Source organism: Mesoplodon mirus (genome assembly GCF_964341445.2).
Source record: "Mesoplodon mirus genome assembly, chromosome: 1".
Lineage (NCBI taxonomy): Eukaryota > Metazoa > Chordata > Mammalia > Artiodactyla > Ziphiidae > Mesoplodon > Mesoplodon mirus.
Window position 1 is genome coordinate 222826242 of NC_138976.1, and position 25828 is coordinate 222852069.

General features: G+C 43.0%; 1 protein-coding gene across 2 annotated transcripts in view; it reads right to left on the minus strand.

Moving 5' to 3' along the window:
• Positions 1-1131: 1131 nt before the first annotated feature.
• The window catches only part of FBXO16 (F-box protein 16), a 53730-nt gene continuing 29033 nt past the window's right edge, over positions 1132-25828 (minus strand). For both annotated transcript variants that reach the window (XM_082607469.1, XM_082607468.1), the window contains 2 exons: positions 19819-19921; positions 1132-1992 (listed from right to left, as the gene is read on the minus strand). In XM_082607469.1, coding sequence (XP_082463595.1) covers positions 1924-1992; positions 19819-19921 — 172 coding nt within the window. In that variant the 3' untranslated portion in view covers positions 1132-1923. The remainder of the gene's footprint in view (positions 1993-19818; positions 19922-25828) is intronic.

Sequence of the window (25828 nt, forward strand, 5' to 3'; positions counted from 1 at the left end):
GGGACAAAGCGGGGCAGAATCCTGGAGCTGCAGGTCCTCCCACCCCAGCTTACACAGCTGCCCCTGGCTCCTGGGGGCTGACCATGGGGGCTCAGACCCCAGGAAGAGGAAACCCTAACTGACAGCCATCTGCTTTGCCCATGGGAAGAACACAAGGTCTCATTCTGGGTGTGTCTTCTTTCTTCTCTGCCTCAGAGCCACATATTAAGCTTCATCCTGGGTGATGCAAACCAATCAATTGTAAGTTGGTCATGTTTTGTCCTCCACCGATCATTTGGGCAGCCAAACCACTGTATCTTGGGCCATTCTGCCAGGTCACCATTTTGAACCATTTGAAAATACCTATATTGCAGTATATAAAGTAAGAACATAAGTGTTCAACAGGACAAGATTGACAAACATATTTGTTTTTCTACCATTCTGCTTTATTTACGCAAATAAGTATCCTAGAATGGTCACTTTTGGGACCTGGAAATGGTTACATGAGCAGGTGGTTTAGTTTAGAATGTCTGACTAATATTTTTGCAGTTAAGTAGCATTTTCTGTTTTCCAGTAACTCTTTAAAGCCCATTTACGTTGCCTGAATATGCATCATAATTCCTCCTTTGGAAATGTCTACGTTTCCACCACCGTGCTGGTGATTTTTCATCATCCCACTCAAATCCTACCCCTCCCCGCCCACTCCTGGCCACACCTGTCAGCCTGTTCCCTGGCTCAAAGGCTGACACCTACGAGCTGCATCCCCCCGGCTTCTCTGTTCTCTGGCTTCCAGGTGGGATTGACCAAAGGGAAGTGCTGTTGGAGTGTGAAGAGTGGCGAGAGAGAGGGCTGGGTCTTCTCCCTCCCTCCCTGCTAGGCCCTGGTCTCCATGATGGCTGCGTTCCTCCACCATATACCATAGGCTGGGCAGTCCCTCTCCCGTGGCTACAGCTCCCACTGGGTTCCAGGAATAGCACACCTTTCTCTTTTGCTTCTTCAGGCCAAAGGATGATAAAGGCTTCTGCTGTTGCTAGTTTCCAGGGGCTTCACCATCTCGTCTTGATTCTCTTAACCCCGCCCACAGTGTGGGTTAAGGGCTGAACTGTAACCTCCCCACACCAATTCCTATGTTGAAGTCCTAACCCCCCCGAGACCTCAGAATGTGACTGTCTTTGGAGAGAGTATCTTCAAAGAGGTAATTAAGGTTAAACAAAGTCATATGGGTGGGCCCTAATCCAATCGGACTTGTGTCCTTATAATAAGAGGAGATTAGGACACAGACACACGCAGAAGAAAGACCACGTGAGGACACCGGAGAAGACAGCCATCTGCAAGCCAAGGAGAGAGGCTTCAGAAGAAACCAACCCTGCCCACACCTTGATCTTGGACTTCCCAGCCTCCAGAACTGTAAGAAAATAAACGTCTGTGGTTTATAAGCCACTCGTCAATGGTATTTTTGTTATAGCAGCCTGAGTGGACTCAGATAGCAGTAGTTTGTCACGGCAGCCCTAGAAAAAACACTCCCATCATTAAACTGCTCAAGTAGCCTTGGGAATGTGCTGGCCGTATCCTTCTGGGACCGTGCCTCACACACCCAGTCTCACCAACGGTGCTATCGTATGTCCCTTTATCAACCCCATGGTATCTATCATCACATTTCTATCTCAGTTTGTAAATACGTCAACATCTGTGCCATGAATACCTTTTACCGAAATACTGTAGGACTCACTTTCACAATAAGGTACCTAAACTGTTTCTAATAAAGGAGCCAAGTAACATCCAACTCTCCATGTAGAGCAGCCTGTCATTTCTAGAAAAATCCTTTCACATTTTTAAATCAACTTTGGCTGGAAGGCCTGGGGGTAATGATTGAAGCCCAGAGTGTCTCTGGAGATGCTGCATGAGAGTTGTCGTTGCTGCTTCAGTGGCTGGGAGCCCCACTGGTCAATGTGGAAGCCAAGCAAGATGAGCTGGAATGTGTAGGGGGGTGCTGGGTTCTTCACTTAGGGATATCTAGGGAGGAAAAAGATATCACTAGAGTGAGATTCGTTAAAACATCCAAAAAAGCTATACAGTTAAAATTATTTAAATGATAAAAAACGATTTTATAAAATCACCGGGCTGGATGGGATGTATTGAGTTTCCCAACTTCACCACCTTCCCCCCGTCCCCGCCATCTTCACCTTGAGTTACTAATAATAAGTTCCTTAGTCTCCAAAGTGCTCTTACAACTATATTTCATTTGAATCTCAAGAAAATTCTGCGAGGTAGGTAGGGAGGTATTAACAACTCCGTTTTACAAATAAAGGAAACCGAAGAACAGGTAGTTTAAGTGCCAGCTCAAGTTCATGGAGCTAAAAGGCATTAGAGCTGGGTCTGGAGACTTGTGATTCTTAGACCAGGTGGGTATCGGTAGAGTTCCCATCGTTTATCCACCCTACTAATCTGGGCATGCACGCAAAAGGCAAATGTCACAGGTTGACACCCCAACCAAAACTCACAGCGAGAAAGGACTTCTCCTCGACATCTGGCCGTGAGCAGAAAGAGGAAAGAATGGAGAGAACAAGAGAAAGACATAATACGAGCTGAGCTTGCAGGGAACAGGAGGGATGTACGCTCACCCGTATCTTGGCCCCGGCTGTGTGCAGAGCGACACAGGAGGGCTGGCAGATGTACAGATGCTGAACTTCCTCAAACACTGTCCCCCTCCCCGACTCCACATTCAGCTGCCAAGTCCCAGCAGTCAGATCATCCATTACATCCCTCTAATGCTCTGACGGCTATGTTTGCAACGCGCAGGGTTTCTATTAATCCGGGGGAAATCCTACTTTAGACTCTGTCATCGAATCAGAAATTGCTTCCGCCGTGACTGCCGTCTCCAGCGAACCAGGTCCCTCTTCCTCCACAGAGATGTGCCACACGGGCTGGTCTCGCCCACACCCTCCACCTGCCTCAGGTGCTCTCTTTACTCCTTCTCTAAATCTGTCCTTGGAGGCCCCCCTTCTCCTAGAAGCTTCAGTGTATTGACCCTCAGGGATTTCTGCCTCAGCTGCATTCCCGAAGCCATTATTACCCAGACCCCTAACTTAGCACTGATCGTATGCTCTCGGGCGTCAGGACCTGTTTCTGAATGTACTGGGTTGGCCAAAAAGTTCGCTCGGGTTCTTCTGTAACATAGATAACCTGAGCGAACTTTTTGGCCAACCCAATAATAATAATAATTTTTTTTTTTTTTTTTTTTTTGCGGTAGGCGGGCCTCTCACTGTTGTGGTCTCTCCCGTTGCGGAGCACAGGCTCCGAACGCGCAGGCTCAGCGGCCATGGCTCACGGGCCCAGCCGCTCCGCGGCATGTGGGATCTTCCCGGACCGGGGCACGAACCCGTGTCCCCTGCATCGGCAGGCGGACTCTCAACCACTGCGCCACCAGGGAAGCCCCCCAATAATTATTTGTCTCCTGATGAGACTGTCAGTTCCCTGAGAACAAAGCTGGAATCCCACACCCTATTGAATCTACAGTCCTGCCTTTAGTAGGTCCATCCATGTTTGCTGGTGACTTTTCTGGGAAAGAGTAGGCAAAAGTGGGGTTAAACATAGCCAGTTGTTCGAATCCAGGAGGAAAGGGGGAAGGAGTGGGAATAAATCATCTTCCCATGTTTGAAGTTTTCAGTGTTGTTTCAAGATCAGTGTACAGTCAGCATTTTTTTTTTTTTTTTTTTTTTTTTTTTGTGGTACGCGGGCCTCTCACTGTCGTGGCCTCCCCCGTTGCGGAGCACAGGCTCCGGACGCGCAGGCTCAGCAGCCATGGCTCACGGGCCCAGCCGCTCCGCGGCATGTGGGATCTTCCCGGACCGGGGCACGAACCCGTGTCCCCTGCATCGGCAGGCGGACCCTCAACCACCGCGCCACCTGGGAAGCCCTAGTCAGCATTTTTGTGTTGTTCTAAGATCAGCCTAAGGTAAGAGAACAAACAGAAGCCTTCCTTCGTATCATTTTAGGAACAATGAAAATAAAATAATACCTGTTGAATGGAGAAAAAGCCTAGCTTTCTGTGATACAAGAATGGGCTAGTAACACCTCATCTGTAACAGTTTCAAATTTAATCCTATTACAGTGCAAAGCATAATTTATCACTGTATTTGAGGAACCCTTTCTCCTAAGTCCCCCAGGGAGATTCACAGGCCCAGGCAGGCTCTCCTTAAGCTTTCCTCTTCCACCCTGGCAGGTCCCAGGGACTCCCCCGCCCCCCCTCCTCTCCTCCTGGTAACCGCCACCACCTACCCAGACTGTGGGTTTCTCATCCCTCCTAGATGGGTTCCTGAAGATGGTCTCATTATGGCCACCTGTTGGGCTGCACCCCGCAGGCCTATGGGCCCTGCACTTGCCGAGGTTCAAGACTGAAGAAAGAGCCCGAAGTCAACAACAGAGACATCCATGGTTTAATGGATGGGGGAGCTTACATGTCTGAAGCAAGGTCCCCCCATTTGCAGCAGGCGTCAGACAGGACATGGCGGCAGTCTTTGCTCCCAGGGCGGGGGCGGGGGGGCGGAGATTACCAGTTATAGGGGAAATGACGTCAGTGGGGGGGTCATTGGTTATCAGGGAAACCAGCAGAGGGGCACGCCCCTCACCACCCCTTTGATAAGAACAATCACTAGCTGGGGCGGAGGCAAGTACATAGGAAGGTCAGTCACATGCGTCAGATATAGGTGACGCAGGCCCTGGTCGGGCAGAGGACTTACGGAGAGCAGGAGAACAGCCATCTTGACTGGCCTGACTATACAGGCTTCCTTGCTGTCCCTGAAAACAAGTTTGCAGACCCTTTTCATTTTAAGACTTTTATGTGCATCATTACAAAAGAAAAGACAAGATCTAAGAGCAAAATATGGGGAAGTTATATAAAAGGGTACAAATCTGACAGTCTTGGGTCCTGGTCCAGAGCATCTGATGATCTGGTTAAAATAACTGGAAATTTCTTTTACACTAACATTGGGTATTATAAGCAGAAAGGGTAGGGGGTCCCCGGAGAAAAGAGAACCAGGCATGGCTTTCTTGACACAAGAGAACCCATTTTGACCTAAGCCATTTTGTGATCTAAGCCTGGCCACAATGCTTGCCCTTGAACAGGTCTCAGTAATGAATGATCTTAAGGGAACAAAAGAATGCAGGAACAAAGAAAAAGCAGTCAAGAAACAACGGTTCTGTGATAAAAGAGTCCTAGATTCTCCTCAAGAGATATACATAGATGCAGAGAATGGACTTAAGGACACAGAGAGGGGGAAGGTTGTAAGCTGGGACGAAGTGAGAGAATGGCATGGACATATATACACTACCAAATGTAAAATAGATAGCTAGTGGGAAGCAGCTGCATAGCACAGGGAGATCAGCTCGGTGCTGTGTGACCACCTAGAGGGGTGGGATAGGGAGGGTGGGAGGGAGATGCAAGAGGGAGGAGATATGGGGATATATGTATGTGTATAGCTGATTCACTTTGTTATAAAGCAGAAACTAACCATTGTAAAGCAATTATACTCCAATAAAGATGTTAAAAAAAAGAGATACATAACAATCTGATACATATCGTTGAGTACATACATATCTCTGGGGGCAGAAAGTAAGGCCCCCACCCAGGTGGAGGATGGAATGATGATGTTGATCTTTTCTGACCGTCGTGACTCCAATCAATTGAAGCCTGCACTCTGTCAACCTTTGCCCCAATTCTACACTGACTTTTCCACTGCTTAAGACCCTTCATGAATATGCATGTATCCTTAGTTTCAAACTTCCCCAATTTTGCTATTCAGGGAGGCACAGCTTGGGAAAGATCCCTGGTGTTCCCCTTTCTTTTGGCTGCGCTGTGAGATCTTAGTTCCTTGACCAGGGATTGAACCTGGGCCCTCGGCAGTGAAAGCATGGAGTCCTAACCACTGGACCACCAGGGAAGTCCCTCTCCTTCCTTGCTGCAGATAATAATTCCTTCCTTCTCCCATTCTTTGGTTTGGCCATGTTTCTTGGCTTGACACCCACCCAAAGGCAAATCCAGTTTTTTGGGTAACACATCCACACCGGGAGGATGACACACCCCAACTTCACGGGGACAGAGGCTCCTGTGCTTGGGACCCTCCCAGACCTCGCCCTCTGTGTCTCTTCATCTGGCAGTTCATCTGTGTCTTTTATCACATCCTTTAATAAACTGGCAAACGTGTTTCCCTGAGTTCTGTGAGCCGCTCTAGCGAATTAATCAAACCCAAGGAGGGGGTCGTTGGATCTATAGCTGCTTGGTCAGAAGCACAGGTGACACTGGTGACTGAAGTGCAGGGGAGGAGGGCGGAGAGCAGTCTTGTGGGACTGAGCCCTTATCCTGTGGGTTCTGACGCCGCCTCCAGGTAGATGGTGCCAGAATTGAGTTAAATTGCAGGCCACCCAGCTGGTGTTGCAGAGAACTGCTTGGTGTGGGGAAAACGCCCACACACTTGGTGACCAGAAGTGCCAGAAATGTGTGTCTTGTGTGAGAAGTAAAAGAAGCACTTAGGAGACAGATGGGGCTGAGGTTTCTTCCTACAACAGGAGGGAAAGACTAGAGTTTTCCTTCACACTGGGGCTCATCAAACCTTTTACTTCCTACTCATCTTTGGCTGCTGCCTTGCTGTGAAACTCCGTCTCAGTCCTTCCCCCAGAAAAGTCCATTTCTTCAGTGCAGAGACTTAACAAGGACTATCTTAGCAGGGTAGTTGAACCCCTATTTCAAGTGGTTTCAAGAACTTTCACTTCTGAGCACTTGGAGACTCGGCAAGACATATTTTACTACACTTCTATCCTACATGGGATTCTTCTTTTAAGAGCTTTTGCCTACAGCTCCACTGACTTTTTTCCCTTTTCTCTCTTTTTAAAAATAATTGTTTATTTTTGAACAGGTTACTTTTCTACATAGTTCAGTATTGGAAAGATACAAAAAGGGACAGTGAAAAAAATCTCCCCCACTCACCTCCCAGCCGTCCAGTTCCCTTCCTCAAGGGCAACCAAGATGATCTCTTTTTCCTGTGTATCCTTCCAGAGATATTTTATACATTGCAAGCAAATATACACATAAAATGCAAATATATTCTCCCCCTCTCCTTTTTCATACAATTGGTAGAATACCATCACTTTGTGTTCACTATATATATGAGAGTATGCGTGTGTGTGTGTGTGTGTGTGTGTGTCCGCGTGTATGAACAGTACTTAAAGAACTTCCTTGGGGACTCCCCTGGTGGCACAGTGGATAAGACTTCACAATCCCAACGTAGGGGGCCCGGGTTCGATCCCTGGTCAGGGAACTAGATCCCACATGCATGCCGCAGCTAAGAGTTCGTATGCCACGACTAAAGAGCCTGTGTGCCTCAACTAAGGAGCTGGAGAGCTGCAACTAAGGAGCCCTGGAGCCACAACCAAGGAATCTGCCTGTCACAACTACGGAGCCCGCGTGCTGCAACTAAGAAGCCCGCAAGCTGCAACTAAGGAACCCACCTGCCACAACTAAGACCCGACGCAATCAAATAAATAAATAAAATTTAAAAAAGAAAGAAGCATAAAGGAACTTAAAAAAAAAAAGAACTTCCTCAATCTTTCAAGGGTTGTATTATAGTCCATTTATAGATGAGCCAAATTTATAGCTATTTGAGCTGTTCACAATCTTTTGCTCTTAGAAACGATGCTGATATAAATTTTTTTTTTTTGGCTGTGCCACACAGCATGCAGGATCTTAGTTCCCTGACCAGGGATTGAACCTGCGCCCCCTGCAGTGGAAGTGTGGAGTCTTAACCACTGGACCGCCAGGGAAGTCCCAGATATAAATTGTCTTTACATATGCGCAGGTCTGTCTGCCGTCGCCTGTTTTCTGATGGGCTAAGGGTGTCGACAGCCATGCAATCTACCAGTAATCCCAGTACCGGAGCATCTTCACATAGAGTATTCCTTTCCTCAACCTGCTCCTACAAAGACAGACAGAATCGGGTAATTTAAATGTATTTTTTTCATCAGGTGAACTTACTGTTCTTTTTCTAGAGATATTTACACAATAGTTTCTCTCCATGTTGCTGTCACGTGTTTAAATGGAAGGCCATGGGAGAAGATGCATGGAAGGCCATGCTTCACACATCAGAACTCTCTGGGGTTCTTTTCTTAGACCACTTCCTGGGCAATCAGTGCCTAAATCTTCAACTGCTGGATTTATATCTCTCGCCCTGCTCTCCCTGCCAAGTCTCGGCTCATACATTCAGCTCCTTCTCAATGTGCCTACTTGTCGTCCCACAGGTACTTCACAACAAGCATGTCCAGTCTCAGTAGGAGATGGCATGGACCTTTACACAATCGCCCAACTCAGATACCCAGGAGTCATCCCTACGCGGCTGGAGCCTCCCCCTCAGCCTAAGTCCCTCGAGGGCACGAGGGCACGACTGGGTCTTGTTAGGGTCACACATCCCTCGAGCTCTCTCCAGTGGCTGTAAGATACTTGTTGGATAAATGAATACATATATGAATGACTTCTCCTTCTCTTTCATTTCAGGGCAATGGCTGAAACCACCTGGCAGGGGAAATTTGAAGCAGGGAGAGAAAATTCCTGTCTTCCGGCTGGGTGTCATTTTATTGGGCACAGACAAGGGAGTGAGAAAGGCAACAGGCTACTGATTGACCTGAGGCTGAGTGACCCCAGAAAGAGGGGGGCTCCTCAGGAGGCTAAGGCCCAAGAAGGGCTGTTACAGGGAACAATTTGCATACCAGTGTGTACACTATACACCTGTGTCTGTCACTCCCCAGTTGAATTGTTTTTTGTTCTCCATTTATGTTATTTGCAGACTTTTGCAAATGATCACTGATACACACAACACCCTTCGATAAACCCATGGATCACTTAAGAGAATAGATCGCGTAAAGGAGTACTGTAGGTGGATATGGAAACAGATAAATAGAATCACAACAATGATAGCCCTGCAGGGTGCCGATCACTCTTCTAGAGACACCATCACCACCAACAATAATAATTGCAAATATCTGGCTGCTGGGCATTATATTACTTCATTTAATCTTCCCAAGCCTGTGATGCGGTAAAATAAGCAAAAGAGGGACTTCTCTGGCGGTCCAGTGGTTAAGACTCTGCACTTCCACTGCAGGGGGCGCAAGTTCGATCCTTGGTCGGGGAATTAAGATCCCACATGCCTCGCGGCCAAAAAACCAAAACATAAAGCAGAAGCAATATTGTAACAAATTCAATAAGGACTTAAAAAAAAAATCTACCCTCAACACTTTATGATGACTCCCAGTTCAGGGGTGATGTGCTAATACTGTATGTAAATATAGATTATTGTGTTTGAAAGTCATAAAATCAGGAGTTTTTCATTTTAGTCATATAAACACAACTTCAAATCACCCCTGTAAATTGCCTAAGCGTAGGCTTGGAGCTGAGTGACAAGTAACGGCCACTGGTGGGGATGAAGATGTCTGGGGAGGGACCCCCACCCAGAAGGGTTTCCTTCCAGGAGGAGAGTCTAAGCGGGGTGACTGCTCATCCTGGCTTCAGCTGAGTGGATGCTTCACCCCCAGGATGGAACTGCTTCCTGGACCCCTGCTGTCCTCTGTCTGCCTACAAGCCCAGAAGGCTGCGCAGACGGTCTGATCACCCCTCCAGGTGACACTGACGAAGAGGGTGCTCTCTTTTCCTCCTAGCTTACTCTGCTTCTATGAGAAATAGAGGAAGGTGTGAGGGAGAAATAATCAACACAGCTTTAAAGAAGCCACAGGCCTGTCTTTCTTCTTGGTTTGTCTTTAACTCGGGGTGAAACTGTCAGCTGTGGAGGAAGGCTAGGCAGAAAATTCTAGCCAGGGTTTTGAAATTTAAATCCAAGATTTTGTGGGACTTCCCTGGTGGGCCAGTGGTTAAGACTCCATGCTTCCACTGCAGAGGGTGCAGGTTCGATCCCTGGTGGGGGAACTGAGATCCCACAGGCTGCACAGCATGGCCAAAAAATTAAAAAATAAATAAAATAAATAAAATAAATCCAAGATTATGTGATGGTACCATTCAGCCTCCCAAGTAGGTGGCATAAAGTAGGGATGTGTTCCAAAACATTCCAATGGTTGTTTGTTAGTAAGGATCATGAATTCATATTTCAAAACATCCATGTCTTAGAATATTGGCTTCTACTGTAGTTTGTGGTAAAATACCGCATTACAAAATGTTTTACACGTGCACATACCTATATACTACATATACACATATATTTTAAACCCCAGTAATAACAGTGATTAAAATACCCGTCATAACTAATATGTATATAACTAAAAATATCACATAACTCATAAACACGGTTCTTCTTTTCTGGTAGATCCTCAAGAGAAGCCCATTTTTGTCAAATACTTTGTGATTAACTCTTCAGTAAAAACAAGCAGCCATTTGGCCCCAGGGCAAGAGAAGCAGGTAGAATTACTCCTGTTGGAAATGCCAGGGTAATTTATTATGGGTAGCATGATCAAACAAGAGGCTACAAGACAGAACATGTAAATTATGCTCCTTCAGAGGCAAAGGAGAGATGCGAAGACGCTAAGCAGTGGCCCTTCCTGAGAGTTAATTTTGCCCCCAGGATTCTTAGCAATTAGGACTTTTGGTCTTGTAGGTATCCGAAATTAACAAAAACCCATATTGTAGTTAGTAGGCAGCGAGGGCGCACAAGACAGAATTCACGGCACTGAGTTTAACACACTATTCCATCTGGGAGCATGGAATCAAAAACCCAACACTGGGGACTTCCCGGGTGGTCCAGTGGTTAAGACTCTGCACTCCCAATGCAGAGGGCCCGGGTTCGATCCCTGGTCAGGGAACTAGAGCCTGCATGCCGTAACTAAAGATCCCACGTGCCACAACTAAGACCGGGCACAGCTAAACAAAAAAGCAAAACACAAAACAGAAAAACAACCCCACACCGATGAGGCATAATGAGCAGGCAGAAGATGTTATGGAGGCCAGGCAGGAAAAGAAAATATAGGGCTTACATTTTCTTATAGCTCTGGCTGCAACTATTTTTTACACAGGGGAAACTGTGAGAAAGAAGACAAAGAAAAGTGGGGAAAGTAAAGGTAAAAGCGAGAAACAAAGCTTATTCCACAGGTTGGAGCCTCCTCCTGGCCACGTGGCTGACCGCTCATCAGCGTCACAGCAGCTGGTCACCATCAGCACTCTCACTGGTCCCTGTTGTCTCCATGATGATTTGGTGCGACTCTGACAGCTTCTGCTAGTTACTGAACGCTTGCTTTGAGCTGAGCACTGTTGTTACTAACTCTATTCTACAGACGAGGAAACAGAGCCTCCAAGATTGCTAACAATTTGGCCCAAATCACTGAGCTGCTGAGACTGTGAGATCAGGCACTGAACCTAGGCTGTTTCAGTCCCTAGCCTGTGCTCTTGTTCAGCAAAGTGAAAAATAAGATGGTATTTAATGGGGGAGAACACGAACATGTATTGAGTACTTAATATATACCTGGCGGCATTTAGTCCTTACCACAGTCCTGCAAGGGAGGTATCATTATTCCCATTTTATAGACGAAGAAACTGAGGCTCAGAGAGGTTAAGTAACTTATCCAAAGTTGCGCTGTTAAGTAAAAAAGCCCAGATCTCTCAGACCGCAAAGCCCATACTCTTTCTTATTCTTCCTTCCAAATGGAATTCTCAGGAATTTCACTGAACTAACTAAATAAAAATCTCTCCTTTAGATATTTTTACCTCTGCACATCCAAACCAAACAGACGTTATAAAATGAATACCTGGGGGTTTCATCAGAATTTGAAAGGAATCTATTAAAGATTGCCTGCAAGGAAGCCACTGCATAAACTGTGTTTTGTAAATTCTTCTGTTGTAATTAATTAAGTTTTCTAAAGTTCAAAGAGAAAGATGGGAGGCAGAAACCAGTTTTTATTGGTTTACAATCAGAATTCATGAATATACTGGCTTCTTTTTTGGTATAAGGAGAGAGCAGAGAGTAAATGTGGTAGGAAACTATGGGGGTCCACAAATCCAGACTTTAGCCTGGAATGGACTTTAAAGATGTAATTCAAACTTATAAACGGGGAAATGAAAAGTCAAATAGCTTGAGTGACTGCTAGTTAACAGCAGAGCTGAGGCTAGAAACCTGCGTGTCCTGATTCTTAAACCATTATTCTTTCTATGACATGAACCAGGAATCACTTTAGAGAATATTCCTTTTTTCTCCTCTTTTGACCCAGACAGGGATGAAAAAGTGAGAAAGCTTAACAAAGCATTAAGGATCATACACCATGATCAAGTGGGGTTTATCCCAGGAATGCAAGGATTCTTCACTATATGCAAATCAATCAATGTGATACACCATATTAACAAAATGCAGGATAAAAACCATATGATAATCTCAGTAGATGCAGAAAAAGCTTTCCACAAAATTCAACACCCATTTATGATAAAAAACTCTCCAGAAAGTAGGCATAGAGGGAACCTACCTCAACATGATAAAGGCCATATATATCAAACCCACAGCCAACATTGTTCTCAATGGTGAAAAACTGAAACCATTTCCTCCAAGATCAGGAACAAGACAAGGTTGCCCACTCTCACCGCTATTATTCAACATAGTTTTGGAAGTTTTAGCCACAGCCATCAGAGAAGAAAAAGAAATAAAAGAAATCCAAATCGGAAAAGAAGAAGTAAAACTGTCACTGTTTGCAGATGACATGATACTATACATAGAGAATCCTAAAGATGCTACCAGAAAACTACTAGAGCTAATCAATGAATTTCATAAAGTAGCAGGATACAAAATTAATGCACAGAAATCTCTTGAATTCCTATACACTAATGATGAAAAATCTGAAAGAGAAATTAAGGAAACACTCCCATTTACCACTGCAACAAAAAGCATAAAATACCTAGGAATAAACCTATCTAAGGAGACAAAAGACCTGTATGCAGAAAACTGTAAGACACTGATGAAAGAAATTAAAGACGACACAAACAGATGGAGAGATATACCATGTTCTTGGATTGGAAGAATCAACATTGTGAAAATGACTATACTACGCAAAGCAATCGACAGATTCAATGCAATCCCTATCAAACGACCAATGGCATTTTTCACAGAACTAGAAAAATTTCACAATTTGTATGGAAACGCAAAAGACTCCGAAGAGCCAAAACAATCTTGAGAAAGAAAAATTGAGCTGGAGGAACCAGGCTCCCTGACTTCAGACTATACTACAAAACTACAGTAATCAAGACAGTATGGTACTGGCACAAAAATAGAAATATAGATCAATGGAACAGGATAGAAAGACCAGAGATAAACCCACGCACATATGGTCACCTTATCTTTGATAAAGGAGGCAAGAATATACAGTGGAGAAAAGACAGCCTGTTCAATAAGTGGTGCTGGGAAAACTGGACAGCTACATGTAAAAGAATGAAACTAGAACACTCCCTAACACCATATACAAAAATAAACTCAAAACGGATTAAAGACCTAAATGTAAGGCCAGACACTATAAAACTCTTAGAGGAAAACACAGGCAGAACACTCTATGACAAAAATCACAACAAGATCCTTTTTGACCCACCTCCCAGAGAAATGGAAATGAAAATAAAAATAAACAAATGGGACCTAATGAAACTTAAAAGCTTTTCCACAGCAAAGGAAACCATAAACAAGACGAAAAGACAACCTTCAGAATGGGAGAAAATATTTGCAAACAAAGCAATGGACAAAGGATTGATCTCCAAAATATACAAACAGCTCATGCAGTTCAATATCAGAAAAACAGACAACCCAATCCAAAAATGGACAGAAGACCTAAACAGACATTTCTCCAAAGAAGATATATAGACTGCCAACAAACACATGAAAGGATGCTCAACATCACTAATCATTATGTGATTAGAGAAATACACATCAAAACTACAATGATGTATCACCTCACACTGGTCAGAATGACCATCATCAAAAAATCTACAAACAATAAATGCTGGAGAGAGTGTGGAGAAAAGGGAACCCTCTTGCACTGTTGGTGGGAATGTAAATTGATACAGCCACTATGGAGAACAGTATGGAGGTCCCTTAAAAAACTAAAAATAGAACTATCATATGACACAGCAATCCCACTACTGGGCATATACCCTGAGAAAACCATAATTCAAAAAGAGTCATGTACCACAATGCTCATTGCAGCTCTATTTACAATGGCCAGGACATGGAAGCAACCTAAGTGTCCATCGACAGATGAATGGATAAAGAAGATGTGGCACATATATACAATGGAATATTACTCCATCATTACAGCCATAAAAAGAAATGAAACTGAGTTATTTGTAGTGAGGTGGATGGACCTAGAGTCTGTCATACAGAGTAAAGTAAGTCAGAAAGAGAAAAACAAATACCATATGCTAACACATATATATGGAATCTAAAAAAAAAAAAAAAAAAAGTGGTTCTGATGAACCTAGGGGCAGGATAGGAGTAAAGACGCAGATGTAGAGAATGGACTTGAGGACACAGGGAGGGAGAAGGGTAAGCTGTGACAAAGTGAGAGAGTGGCATGGACATATATACACTACCAAACGTAAAACAGATAACTAGTGGGAAGCAGCCGCATAGCACAAGGAGATCAACTTGGTGCTTTGTGACCACCTAGAGGGGTGGGATAGGGAGGGTGGGAGGGAGATGCAAGAGGGAGGGGATATGGGGATATGTGTATACATATAGCTGATTCACTTTGTTATACAGCAGAAACTAACACAGCATTGTAAAGCAATTATACACCAATAAATATGTTTTAAAAAAAAGAGTAAATAGGCATAAGGGATCTTATTGGGGTTTTAAAATGACATGTTTTAAAACTGATTTAGGGCTTCCCTGGTGGCGCAGTGGCTGAGGGTCCGCCTGCCGATGCAGGGGACACGGGTTTGTGCCCCGGTCCGGGAAGATCCCACATGCCGCGGAGCAGCTAGGCCCGTGAGCCATGGCCACTGAGCCTGCGCGTCCGGAGCCTGTGCTCCGCAACGGGAGAGGCCACAACAGTAAGAGGCCCGCATACCGCAAAAAAAAACCCAAAAAACTGATTTATGTTGATGGATACACAACTTGCTAATTTCACTAAAAATTATTGAATTGCACACTTGAAATGGGTGAATTAAATGTTTTGTAAAATATGCCTAAAAAACCCCCCAAAACTATCCAGACACTAAGAATCAAGTTATCCTGGAAAGAGGTCAAGAAGGTAACTGCAGAGGCTGGAGCTAGCAAAGCTCAGGAAAAGATACGGTCTTATCTAAAGCAATTAACAGTAAGCCGGCAATTAGAAGCTTTTGTTACTTGTATTTAGCTGAATGCTGTGAATAGCAAGCTTTTTGAAATTCTTGGCCAGATCAGAACCTAGAAAGTGAGGACTTCTAACCTCCAAGAAAAGGTTGAGTGTGAGACAAAAAGGTAGTTGTTTTTATACTTAACTTGGTAGAAAAAAGAAAAATAAAAACAAAAACAGACGAGAAACAAGCTATCAGCTGGGGTCTCTGGGGTCCCAATTCCAGGCCCTGGGAAGACCAAAGCTCACCCCCTTGGTTTTTGTGAATTGTCCTGAAGGGCTTTCTAGGTTTCTAGGCTTCGTTTTTTTCTTTCTAATATTAGAAAGTGAAGTCATCCTTTATTTCTCTTTTCTTCACAGGCCACAGCCAATCTACCACAGTGCAGAATATGATCATTCCTCACCAGTACCACCGCTAACATGCTGGTCTGGGCTACCAGCAACTCTCCTAACTTCTTCCCGTTTCCATTCTTGCCCACCCGCCCCCCCCCCCTTTTCTTATGGTCGTGCCACACGGCATGCGGAATCCTAGTTCCCCGACCAGGGATATCGAACCCGTGCCCCCAGCAGTGGAAGTGTGGAGTCCTAACCACTAGACGACCAGGAAAGTCCCCGGTTTCTAGACCTTTGAGACCTTGCTTCCATGTGTAAATTGAGCAGAATTTACTAGAGAGATGGAAGGCGGGGTATACATCCCAGTAATAGGGAATAAATTTGCTGGGAATGGATGGGTTACTATCCAGCACTAACCTGGCCCCTCTCCCCCTTCCCTGTCTCAGCTTCTCTCCATCAGGCTGGCTTCTCTTTCCTGGTCTTACCTCTCTCCTCCCCTCTCTCTGCTCCCCCTCCACTCCCCTTGCAGGAGCAGAAGCAACAAGGTCTTCCTCTAATCTCCAGCCTCGGCAGTCGTTCCTCCTCTGGAGCCCAGGTGCCTGCAGCATGCAAGCCCTCGAGGTGTCATCCCTCCCTACAAGCCCCTCAGCGGCTTTCCCCCAAGGAGACAGCTCCCTCCTTCCCCTTCCCAAAGAAGAATCGTAGGGTCAGCTGTTAAGATTTAAAAAAAATTTTTTTTCACGTCTTTTCACAAGATGGGAAAATCTCTGAAGTTTAAGATGGTACCCGGCTGTCCTGTGGTGTTTATATTTTTTCATTGCTTTGTTCTGTATGGAATTTTGTTATAATAACTAATGGTAATGGGCATTTCCTGATATTTATATAATTTTAATAAACCAGCTTCAAAATGACAAAGCATTAGTGATCGGATCTAGGCTTTATTCCCATCTTCTATCAGTGATTCACACTAAAAGGTGGTTCAATGAAGCAGCTATGATGAGGCAGTGCTAGAATTAAAAGGGAAATCAGGTACCCTTGTGAGGGGCAGGCTTTGAGAACTCAAACCTAATGATAATAGAAAACATCACCAACTCACAGCAATATACGTGGATTTGAAACTGTTTCCTTGAGAATGTTTCTGATATGGGGGAGAACTCTCATATTTGAAGGCTCTAAGTAATGACAGACAAAAAGTGAAAATGTCTCAGTGGCCTGACAGCCACGTCCTGGAGAGATGACCTAAGGAATATTCTTTGTACTTTACATCCATGCTTTTTTTTTCCTTCCAACCCTTCCATTTAAAACATTTATTTATTTATTTTTGGCTGCATTGGGTCTTCATTGCTGCACATGGGCTTTCTCTAGTTGTGGCTAGTGGGGGGCTTCTCTTGTTGCGGAGCACGGGCTCTAGGCCCACGGGCTTCAGTAGTTGTGGCTCGTGGGCTCTAGAGCGCAGGCTCAGTAGTTGTGGGGCAAGGGCTTAGTTGCTCCGCGGCATGTGGGATCTTCCCGGACCAGGGCTGGAACCCGTGTCCCCTGCATTGGCAGGCGGATTTTTAACCACTGTGCCACCAGGGAAGTCCCCAACCCCTCCATTTCACAAAGCTTTAACTTCTCCAAGTATCACATACCCCTTTGCCACTTAGAGGGGCAAGGAATACTCCAGTGTTCAGGCCTCAGGTCCTTCCTGGCTTTGGTGATCTGTCCTTCTCATCCTGGCTTTATAACGTGTTCCCCTAAGTCTGCCTAGTCACCTGTTTCAAGTTCCTCCTGAATCTTCCTAGATAAACCTGTCTAAATGATGCAAGGATTTTCTATCTAATGAATACGGGATTTTCTCCACTGCAATCACACCCAGGCTGTGTCTACCACACTCTCTCTACAAGAGACAAGCTGCACTTGTCGGAGTTTTATTTACTCCCTACTTTTCTTATGTCCCTTAATTGAATTTCCTCAATACCCATTTCCTCTCCTCTCAGACCCCACTGCCACTACTTCTTCATTTTCACAATCACCTTGCCTCATCTAGGAGGTTGTTCTTTTCCTCTGAGGGATGTGGTGGGCAGTGGGGCAAACTGGCACCTCAGGGGGAGGGGGCTTTAGCCACCTGCAGCCTGTGGTCCAAACAGCAGGCTTATCGCAGACATCATTACAGAGTCAAAAATCCTAGCTCACTTTTGGAGGGTTTAATTATGCCTTGTGCTCCTCAGAACTCCTAAGCAGAAACAGGGATTCTCTCTCTTTTTTTTTTTTAACCTTTTTTTTCTTTTTTTTTTTTGGCCTCGCCATGAGGCATGTGGGATCTTAGTTCCCCGACCAGGGATCGAATCCGCGCCCCCTGCAGAGTTAGTGCGGAGCCTTAACTACTGGACCAGCAGGGAAGTCCCCAGAAATAGTGATTCTAATTAGCATATTTACAGAAACAATACAAGTAGATCGATACAATTGTACACTTCACTTATTAATAGCTTAATGGTTCTCCATCATTGTTTAATTTGCCCTGGCTTCCCTTTCAGCTTTAATTAGCACAACTTTTGAAGTTGTTAATTTATAATGACTATTTTCACTTAAGCAAGCCCAGCTAGTGTGTGCCAGATGGTAAACATCAAAAACCCAGAGGAAAGGTTTCTGTTTAGGCTTTGATTTTTGTTTGGTTTTTATTAAGCCAGAGAAAGCTTCGATTGTGCTGATAATTTGTAAGCATACATCACCAACTTTTATCTTCCTTCAAATTCCCTGTTCTCCCCCAGATATCTCTTCTACTTCTGGCCTAGGAGGGGCCAGGGAACTAGGCAGAAGCATGCCTGAATGGCTTGGGTGATAAGCCTCATAAAGTTATTTTTCTCAATTAATGGTTTTCACTGCCAATTTTACTGCTCTATTTTAAGCTTCCCCATTCCCTTGGGCATCTGTACATACGTCTGTGATAAGCCTCATCCAGTCCAACAAAACTGGCTTCTCAGAATACAGACTACCCTGTCTTAAAAAGCTCATCTCTCTTTTTGGAACATAACACTTGAAAATGCATTTAAACAGAAAGTAATTGAGCTTTTAAAGGAGAACTATAAAAGTAATTTATTCACGAGTACACACTTATTCCTCTCCCAATTGACACCCATTTTATATTAATTTTCCTTGAGTGTGTATCCGCAGCCTTCTTCTAAATCTTTACTACTAATAGAAACTGTTTATTCCACCCTTATTCCCTTCAACTTTGCTCCAAAGATTCTCATGTGTGCTGAAAGGAATCTATTGGGGGTACAGAACCACAATTTGGGAAAGTCTGCTATGAAATAATAATGCTCCCTAGTCATAATCACTGACTTTTATTAGGTAGTCAATTAGCTACTTTTTAATTAGGGAAAGAAAAGTTCTTAATTCATTTTTTCTGAAGTTATTTGAAATGCAGTTTTATAATCATGTTCCATTGGTGGTAGGAAAGCTATGGAAATCATGCCTTTTTCTTAGATTAGTGGAACCTTCACTCTACAGATAAGTAATTTCTATAGAGAAATTTCTATAGGCTCTCCTCCCCCCACCCCAAAGGACTCACAGAAGAAGAAAGAACCAATGATAATAATGCTCCCTTTATACTGTACAGTTTTCAAAGCAGATTCATACGCATCAGTTCATCCAAGCTTTTCTCTCTCTTTTTTTTTAAACAGGTGGGAAAACAGAGGCTCAGAGAGATAAAATAAAGGGCATCTTCAAGGTCACACAGCTAGTCAGTCAGTGCCAGAGACTAGGATTTAAACCACCACTTGATGATTCTGATTAAAAAAAAAAAAAATTCAGGGACTTCCCTGGTGGTCCAGTGGTTAAGAATTCGCCTTCCAATGCCTGGGATGCGGGTTCGATCCCTGGTTGGGGAGCTAAGATCCCACGTGCCCCAGGGCAACTAAGCCTATGCGCAGCAACTTCTGAGCCCACACGCTGCAACGAAAGATGCTGCAGGCCGCAACAAAGACCCTGCATGTTGCAACTTACACCCGACACAGCCAAATAAATAAAATAAATAAATAAATAAATAAATTTTAAATTTAAAAAGTTAAAACAAACAAACAAACAAAAAAACAAATTCAATCTTGCGAATAGGATTAGAGATCCAGCAATTATCTTTAACATTATGTTGGGGAATCTTTTGTAAGAAATACTTACCAGTGACTGTGCTTTTCTTAGTTTAGATCTGTCCTGTGATTTATTTTTCTTATCACGTGACTGTCGGTTGAAATCTGGGGTCATTTCGTGTCTTTTCCTTCTTCTGTAAATTGGAAAGCATTGGAAAAATTATAAATATCATTTTAAAGCTTTGGTGGTTGGCATAGCTGTTTGTCCATTTGATTTTGTTGTACCTGTGGTTTAAAAGATTGTCTTCACTCAACTGGAAACAAGCCAAATATCTATCAATAGAGAATGGGTGCAATAAACTCTGACATATCCACACAATGGAGGACTGTGAATTGTAAAAAGGAAGGCAGAATATTTCTTTATATAACTGTGGAGTGATCTCCAGGATATACTGTTACATGAAAAAAGAAAGGGGGATAAAGTGGTATGTACTGTGTGACACTATTTCTTTCAGAAAGGTATGTGTGTGTGTATTTGTTTATATATATATATATATATATATATATAATTTTTTTTTTTTTTTTTTTTTGCGGTACGCGGGCCTCTCACTGTTGTGGCCTCTCCCATTGCGGAGCACAGGCTCCGGACGCGCAGGCTCAGCGGCCATGGCTCACGGTCCCAGCCACTCCGCGGCATGTGGGATCTTCCTGGACCGGGGCATGAGCCAGTGTCCCCTGCATCGGCAGGCAGACTCTCAACCACTGCGCCACCAGGGAACCCCTTGTTTATATATTTTTAAATGGAAGGACTGCACCACGACATTTTGAAAAATAGTTACCTATCAGCAGGATTCCTTTGTGGTCCAGTCAGGAACAGGGAACAGTATGGAGGGGTCGGAACAGAAGCTAGACTTCTCCAAATACACTTTGTTTTGTGTATCTGACTTTGGAACCACATCAAAATTATAAAATAAAATGAAGGAAGAAAATTCCTAAAAATCTAAAAACAAAATGAAACAAATGATCTTATCTCTCCAGTTGGTGGCATTACCCCACACAAGGGAATTACTTCGTGGGACTTTAACATAGTAATTTGTCTGAATAGTCTGAGTAGAATATATCCTAAGGACAAAAACACAGATAAAGAAATCTTAAACTGTTTTTAGTAATCTTATTGTTTGTATTAATACTAATATTTGTTTTCTAAAACTATTGTATATAATAGGACAAAGTAGGGATCCACAAACTACAGCCCAGAGGCCATGCAGACCCATGCCTGTTTTTGTAAATAAAGTTTTACTGAAACACAGTCATGCTTACTTTTTACATATGGTCAATGGAGATTTTCAGGCTGCAGTGTTGGAGTTGAGCAGTTATGACAGAGGTATATCCTGCAAAGCCTAATGTATTTGCTGTTCAGCCCTTTCCGGAAAAAGTTTGCCTAAAATAATGGACCAAGGCAATGATCGTCAATGGCCACTAACATCACAAAAAGAGAGACAAACAGAAACCATGTGCCTCATGATGGAAGTACCTGAGCATTATATACTCAGGCCTCCAGATCTGACGACTGGTACTTGTACAGGAGACAGAGGAACATGCTGGGAGTACAGTCCCCAAAAACCAGAAGGTGAGAAGGTCTGTAGGATAAATGACCTGATTTCTATAACAAACAAATTGCAAGGGGAAAAAAAGGAGGGCAGAGAAGAAACCTATGGATCAAAAAACCCAAAAAAACTTAAGTGACACATGGACCAAATGTAATATGTAGACCTTATTTGGGACCTGATTAAACAAATCAACTGTTTAAAAATATCAAACCCTTATGAGACATTCAAGGAAACCTGAAAACTGACTTGATACTTGATTGATTATATTAAGGCATCATTCACTGACTTAGAAGTGATATGGTATCATCTTATGATTTTTAGACAGAGTCTATCTTTTAAGGAGAGGCCTTGAAATATGTATGAATGAAATAATATGACATTTGGATTTGTCTCCAAGGTAACCAGGGGGAACAGCAGAGTGGGTGAGAAATGAATAAAACCAGACAGGTCATGTGTTGAAAACTGTTAATGCTGGATGGTGGTTATAAGAGGCTGTATTCTCTTTACTTTTGCATATATTTGAATTTTCATTATAAAAAGTTTTATTGGGACTTCCCTGGCGGTCCAGTGGTTAAGACTCCATACCTCCATTGCAGGGGGCCCAGGTTCAATCCCTGGTCGGAGAACTAAGATCCCTCAAGCTGCGCGGCCAAAAAAACAAAACAAAAAAAGACCAGTTTTGCCCAAATATTTCCTGATACTTAATTTTCAAAAATTTCCACCAGCTTTTTTTTTTTTTTTTTTTTTTTTTTGCGGTACGCGGGCCTCTCACTGTTGTGGCCCCTCCTGTTGCGGAGCACAGGCTCTGGATGCGCAGGCTCAGCGGCCATGGCTCACGGGCCCAGCCGCTCCGCGGCATGTGGGATCTTCCTGGACCGGGGCACGAAACCGTGTTCCCTGCATCGGCAGGCGGACTCTCAACCACTGCGCCACCAGGGAAGCCCTCCACCAGCTTTTAATTAAGAAATTTCAAACATACAGAATAGTTGAAAGAACAGTAAAGTGATTACCCATATACTCTCCAACTAGATTCAACAACTGATAACATTTTGCTATTTTTGCTTCATCTCTGTGCATGTGTATATATATTTTCCCCTCCCCTGGGCCATAAAAATGTAAATTGCAGACACTTCATCCCCAAATACTTCACTCATCTCCTAAGATAAAGACATTTGCCTACCTAACCACACTAGTGCCATCATACCTTAGAAAATGAGCAGTAATTCTTTAATGTCATTTTAATATATGGTCCATATTAACTTCCTGCAATTATCCCAAGTGCCCATTATAATCTTTCTTTTTTGAACCAGATCCCGCCTAGATTCCAACTGCATTGGTTTGTTATGTCTCTTATATCTAGAACATTTCCCCCCACCTCTTTTTTCCCCCTATGGCACTGACTCTTGGAAGAGTTCAAGCATCTGGTCTATTTTGGTGAATGTAGCACATGCACTTGAAAAAAAATGTTTGTGGAATTGTATGTTTATCTTTTAAAATCTTTCAGTGTTTGCTTTCTGTACTTTTAGGCTTTGTAATTACGTACATATGCATTTGCAACAGTTATGTCTTTCTGTTTAGTTTATAGATCCCTGTATCATTATGAAATGTCCCTCTTTTTGTTTGGGAATACTGTGTCTTTATGTCTATTTTAACAGATATTAACGGTCATTCTAGCCTTCTTATGCTTCCTCTTTGTATGGTACATCTTTTTCTATCGCTTTATTTTTAAGCCTAACTGTACCTTAGTATTTAAGGTGTAACTCTTGTAAAAAAGCATATAGTTGGTTCTTGCCTTTTTTACCCATTCTGATAATCTCTGCCTTTTAATTGGAGTGTTAAGTACATTTAATGTAATTATTGCCTTTCACAAATAGTATTTGAGTCTCACAGAAAACTCAGGAGACTATTGGTTTTTCTCAGGTTAATGTACCATTCATATGCCTAGGTAACTAAATTTGCCTCTCTCTAATTTACCAACCTAGTCCAGACTAAGGGCCGCATACAAACTTAGACACTATCTTCAGGGGTACACTGACCAATACACAGTTAATACATTCACAGTGATTCCAAATTCAAGAGTTCAAAAGGATATACAGTGAAACTTTCCTATCCATCCTTGTCTCCAACTTACCATTCTCCTTGAGGGCAAATGGTAGTATAAGTTTCTTGTGTTTATTCCAGAGATACTGTATGTATATAAAAATATGAATGTGTATATATGTATCTTTCTCCTCCACCCATTTAGATGTAAACAGTAGTATTTCTTTCAAACTCTGTTTTGTACCTTGTCTCCCTGCCACCCACCTCGAACTTTCTAAATTATCAGCAAACTATTTAGACTTTTTCTGATACAACTAGATGAATGTGAAGTTCATGAATCAAAAGGCTATACTTCCTTTGAAATCAACCATTCAATGAGTATTGCAATGACAGCCAGTGGTAACAGAGATGAGTAAGGCATAGTCTGTGCTCTCAAAGAGCTCAATTCTTGGGGCTCCCCTGGTGGCGCAGTGGTTGAGAGTCCACCTGCCGATGCAGGGGACATGGGTTCGTGCCCCGGTCCGGGAAGATCCCACATGCCGCGGAGCGGCTGGGCCTGTGAGTCATGGCCGCTGAGCCTGCGCGTCCGGAGCCTGTGCTCCGCGACGGTAGAGGCCACAACAGTGAGAGGCCTGCATACCGCAAAAAACAAAACAAAAGAGCTCAATTCTTGCTTAATTAGGGATACCACTCTCATCTCACCTCCAAAGGACCCCAATGTAATTTGAATGTCCCTAATTCATCAAGCCTTCTGGGATTACCTTTCCTTTTTTAGCCAAATAATATCCTTTTAGAAGCCATCGTACTAAAAAAAAATGCTTACTTACTATGTGCCAGGCACTATTATAAGCATGCTACATATATTAATCCTCACAGTGATCCTATGACTCAGGTATTACTACTATTGCCATTTTACAGAGGTGGAAACAGGCACAGAGAAGTTAAGGGACTCCCCAGGGTCACACAGCTAGAAGTGTGGGAGTCTGGATTTGAACCCATGCAGTATGGCCCCTGAGCCTGTACACTGTCACTATCTTATGCTGCCTTGATGTTAATCTGTTGAAATAGAACCTGAAACTATGAAAAATGTATTAAAACATTTTCAAATTTTGTTTCCTTAATTTCTTGTTTATCCTGTGTGCGTGCGTGTGTGTGTGTGTTAACAATTGAACAGATACATATGTACCTACAGATGTATATTTTCTTACTCTCTTTTCTTTCTACATTATGTGTAGGATACTAGAGACACTCTTTTGCAATTTGCTTTTCTCACTTAACTATGTACCCTGGAAATCACTCCTTACCCTTTCATAGAGATCTTCCTCATTCATTTTTACAGTTGCCTATTACTCCATTGTGTGAATGGACCATAGATAGTTTATTCAACAAACACTCTCCTATTTATGGGCACTTAAGTTATTTCCAGTATTTCAAAATCATAAACAATACTGCAATAAATATCCTTGTGCTGGAGTACTTTTGGTATTTTCAAGGTTGATTCCTAGAAGTGGGATTGCTGGGTCAAAATAAATACAGATTTTTTTTGCTGGATGCTATACAATTTTTCTCCACAAGGTTTGAGCTGATGTATGTTCCCTCCAGCAGTGTATGAGGCTGCCTGCTTGCCCACAGCCTCACCAACAGAATATACTGTCAAACTCTAAAGTTTTTGCCGATCAGAGAGTTGAAAAATGGCATATTTTGCAACGTTGTGCAAAAAGCAACACTGGGAGATAAACCAGAAACGCATGGGATTTGTAAGTGGGAATGGGGTGGAAAAGATGAATGTGCGGTAGAGTGGAGGAGATGGAGGGGTGATTCTCTGAGTCCACCTTCTGTATGCTTTTTGTATAGTTTTACATAGTTTTAACTCTAGAATCACATAACATACTCACATGGGGAAGGGGATATTTAAAGAAAAGAACCCACATGACTTTTGAACACAGTAGTATGTGTATATACCCAGGCTAAAGGCAAAAAAAAAACAGAAACAAATATTGAATTCTAGTTAGTAGATTTGTTTCGATAATGATATTAGTTAGCAATTCTGAAATTACTTTCAGAATTTGTTAAGTAGATATATACTCTGTGTATGTACTATATATAATACATTTTATATAAAATTATATATGTACATATAATATATAATCAAAATTATATATGTATATATATATGGAGATATGTATATGGAGATGTACATATTTGTATATCCCTCCCTCTGTCACAGAAGGGAGATACAACTGTGGAAAAGGAAAAGACTAGAATGAACTTTATGGTACTGGATTGGAATCTGAGGTATTAAAATATTAAAAGAAGCTGTAAGGAAAGCATTACAGCTACAAAATGCAAACAAATCCTAAAGAACCGGGCAAATTTACCAATAATGGTTCATTTACTTTTCAATTACTTTTTGCTTCTACGTAGTGAAAAGCATTTGTATTTCACAGTAAG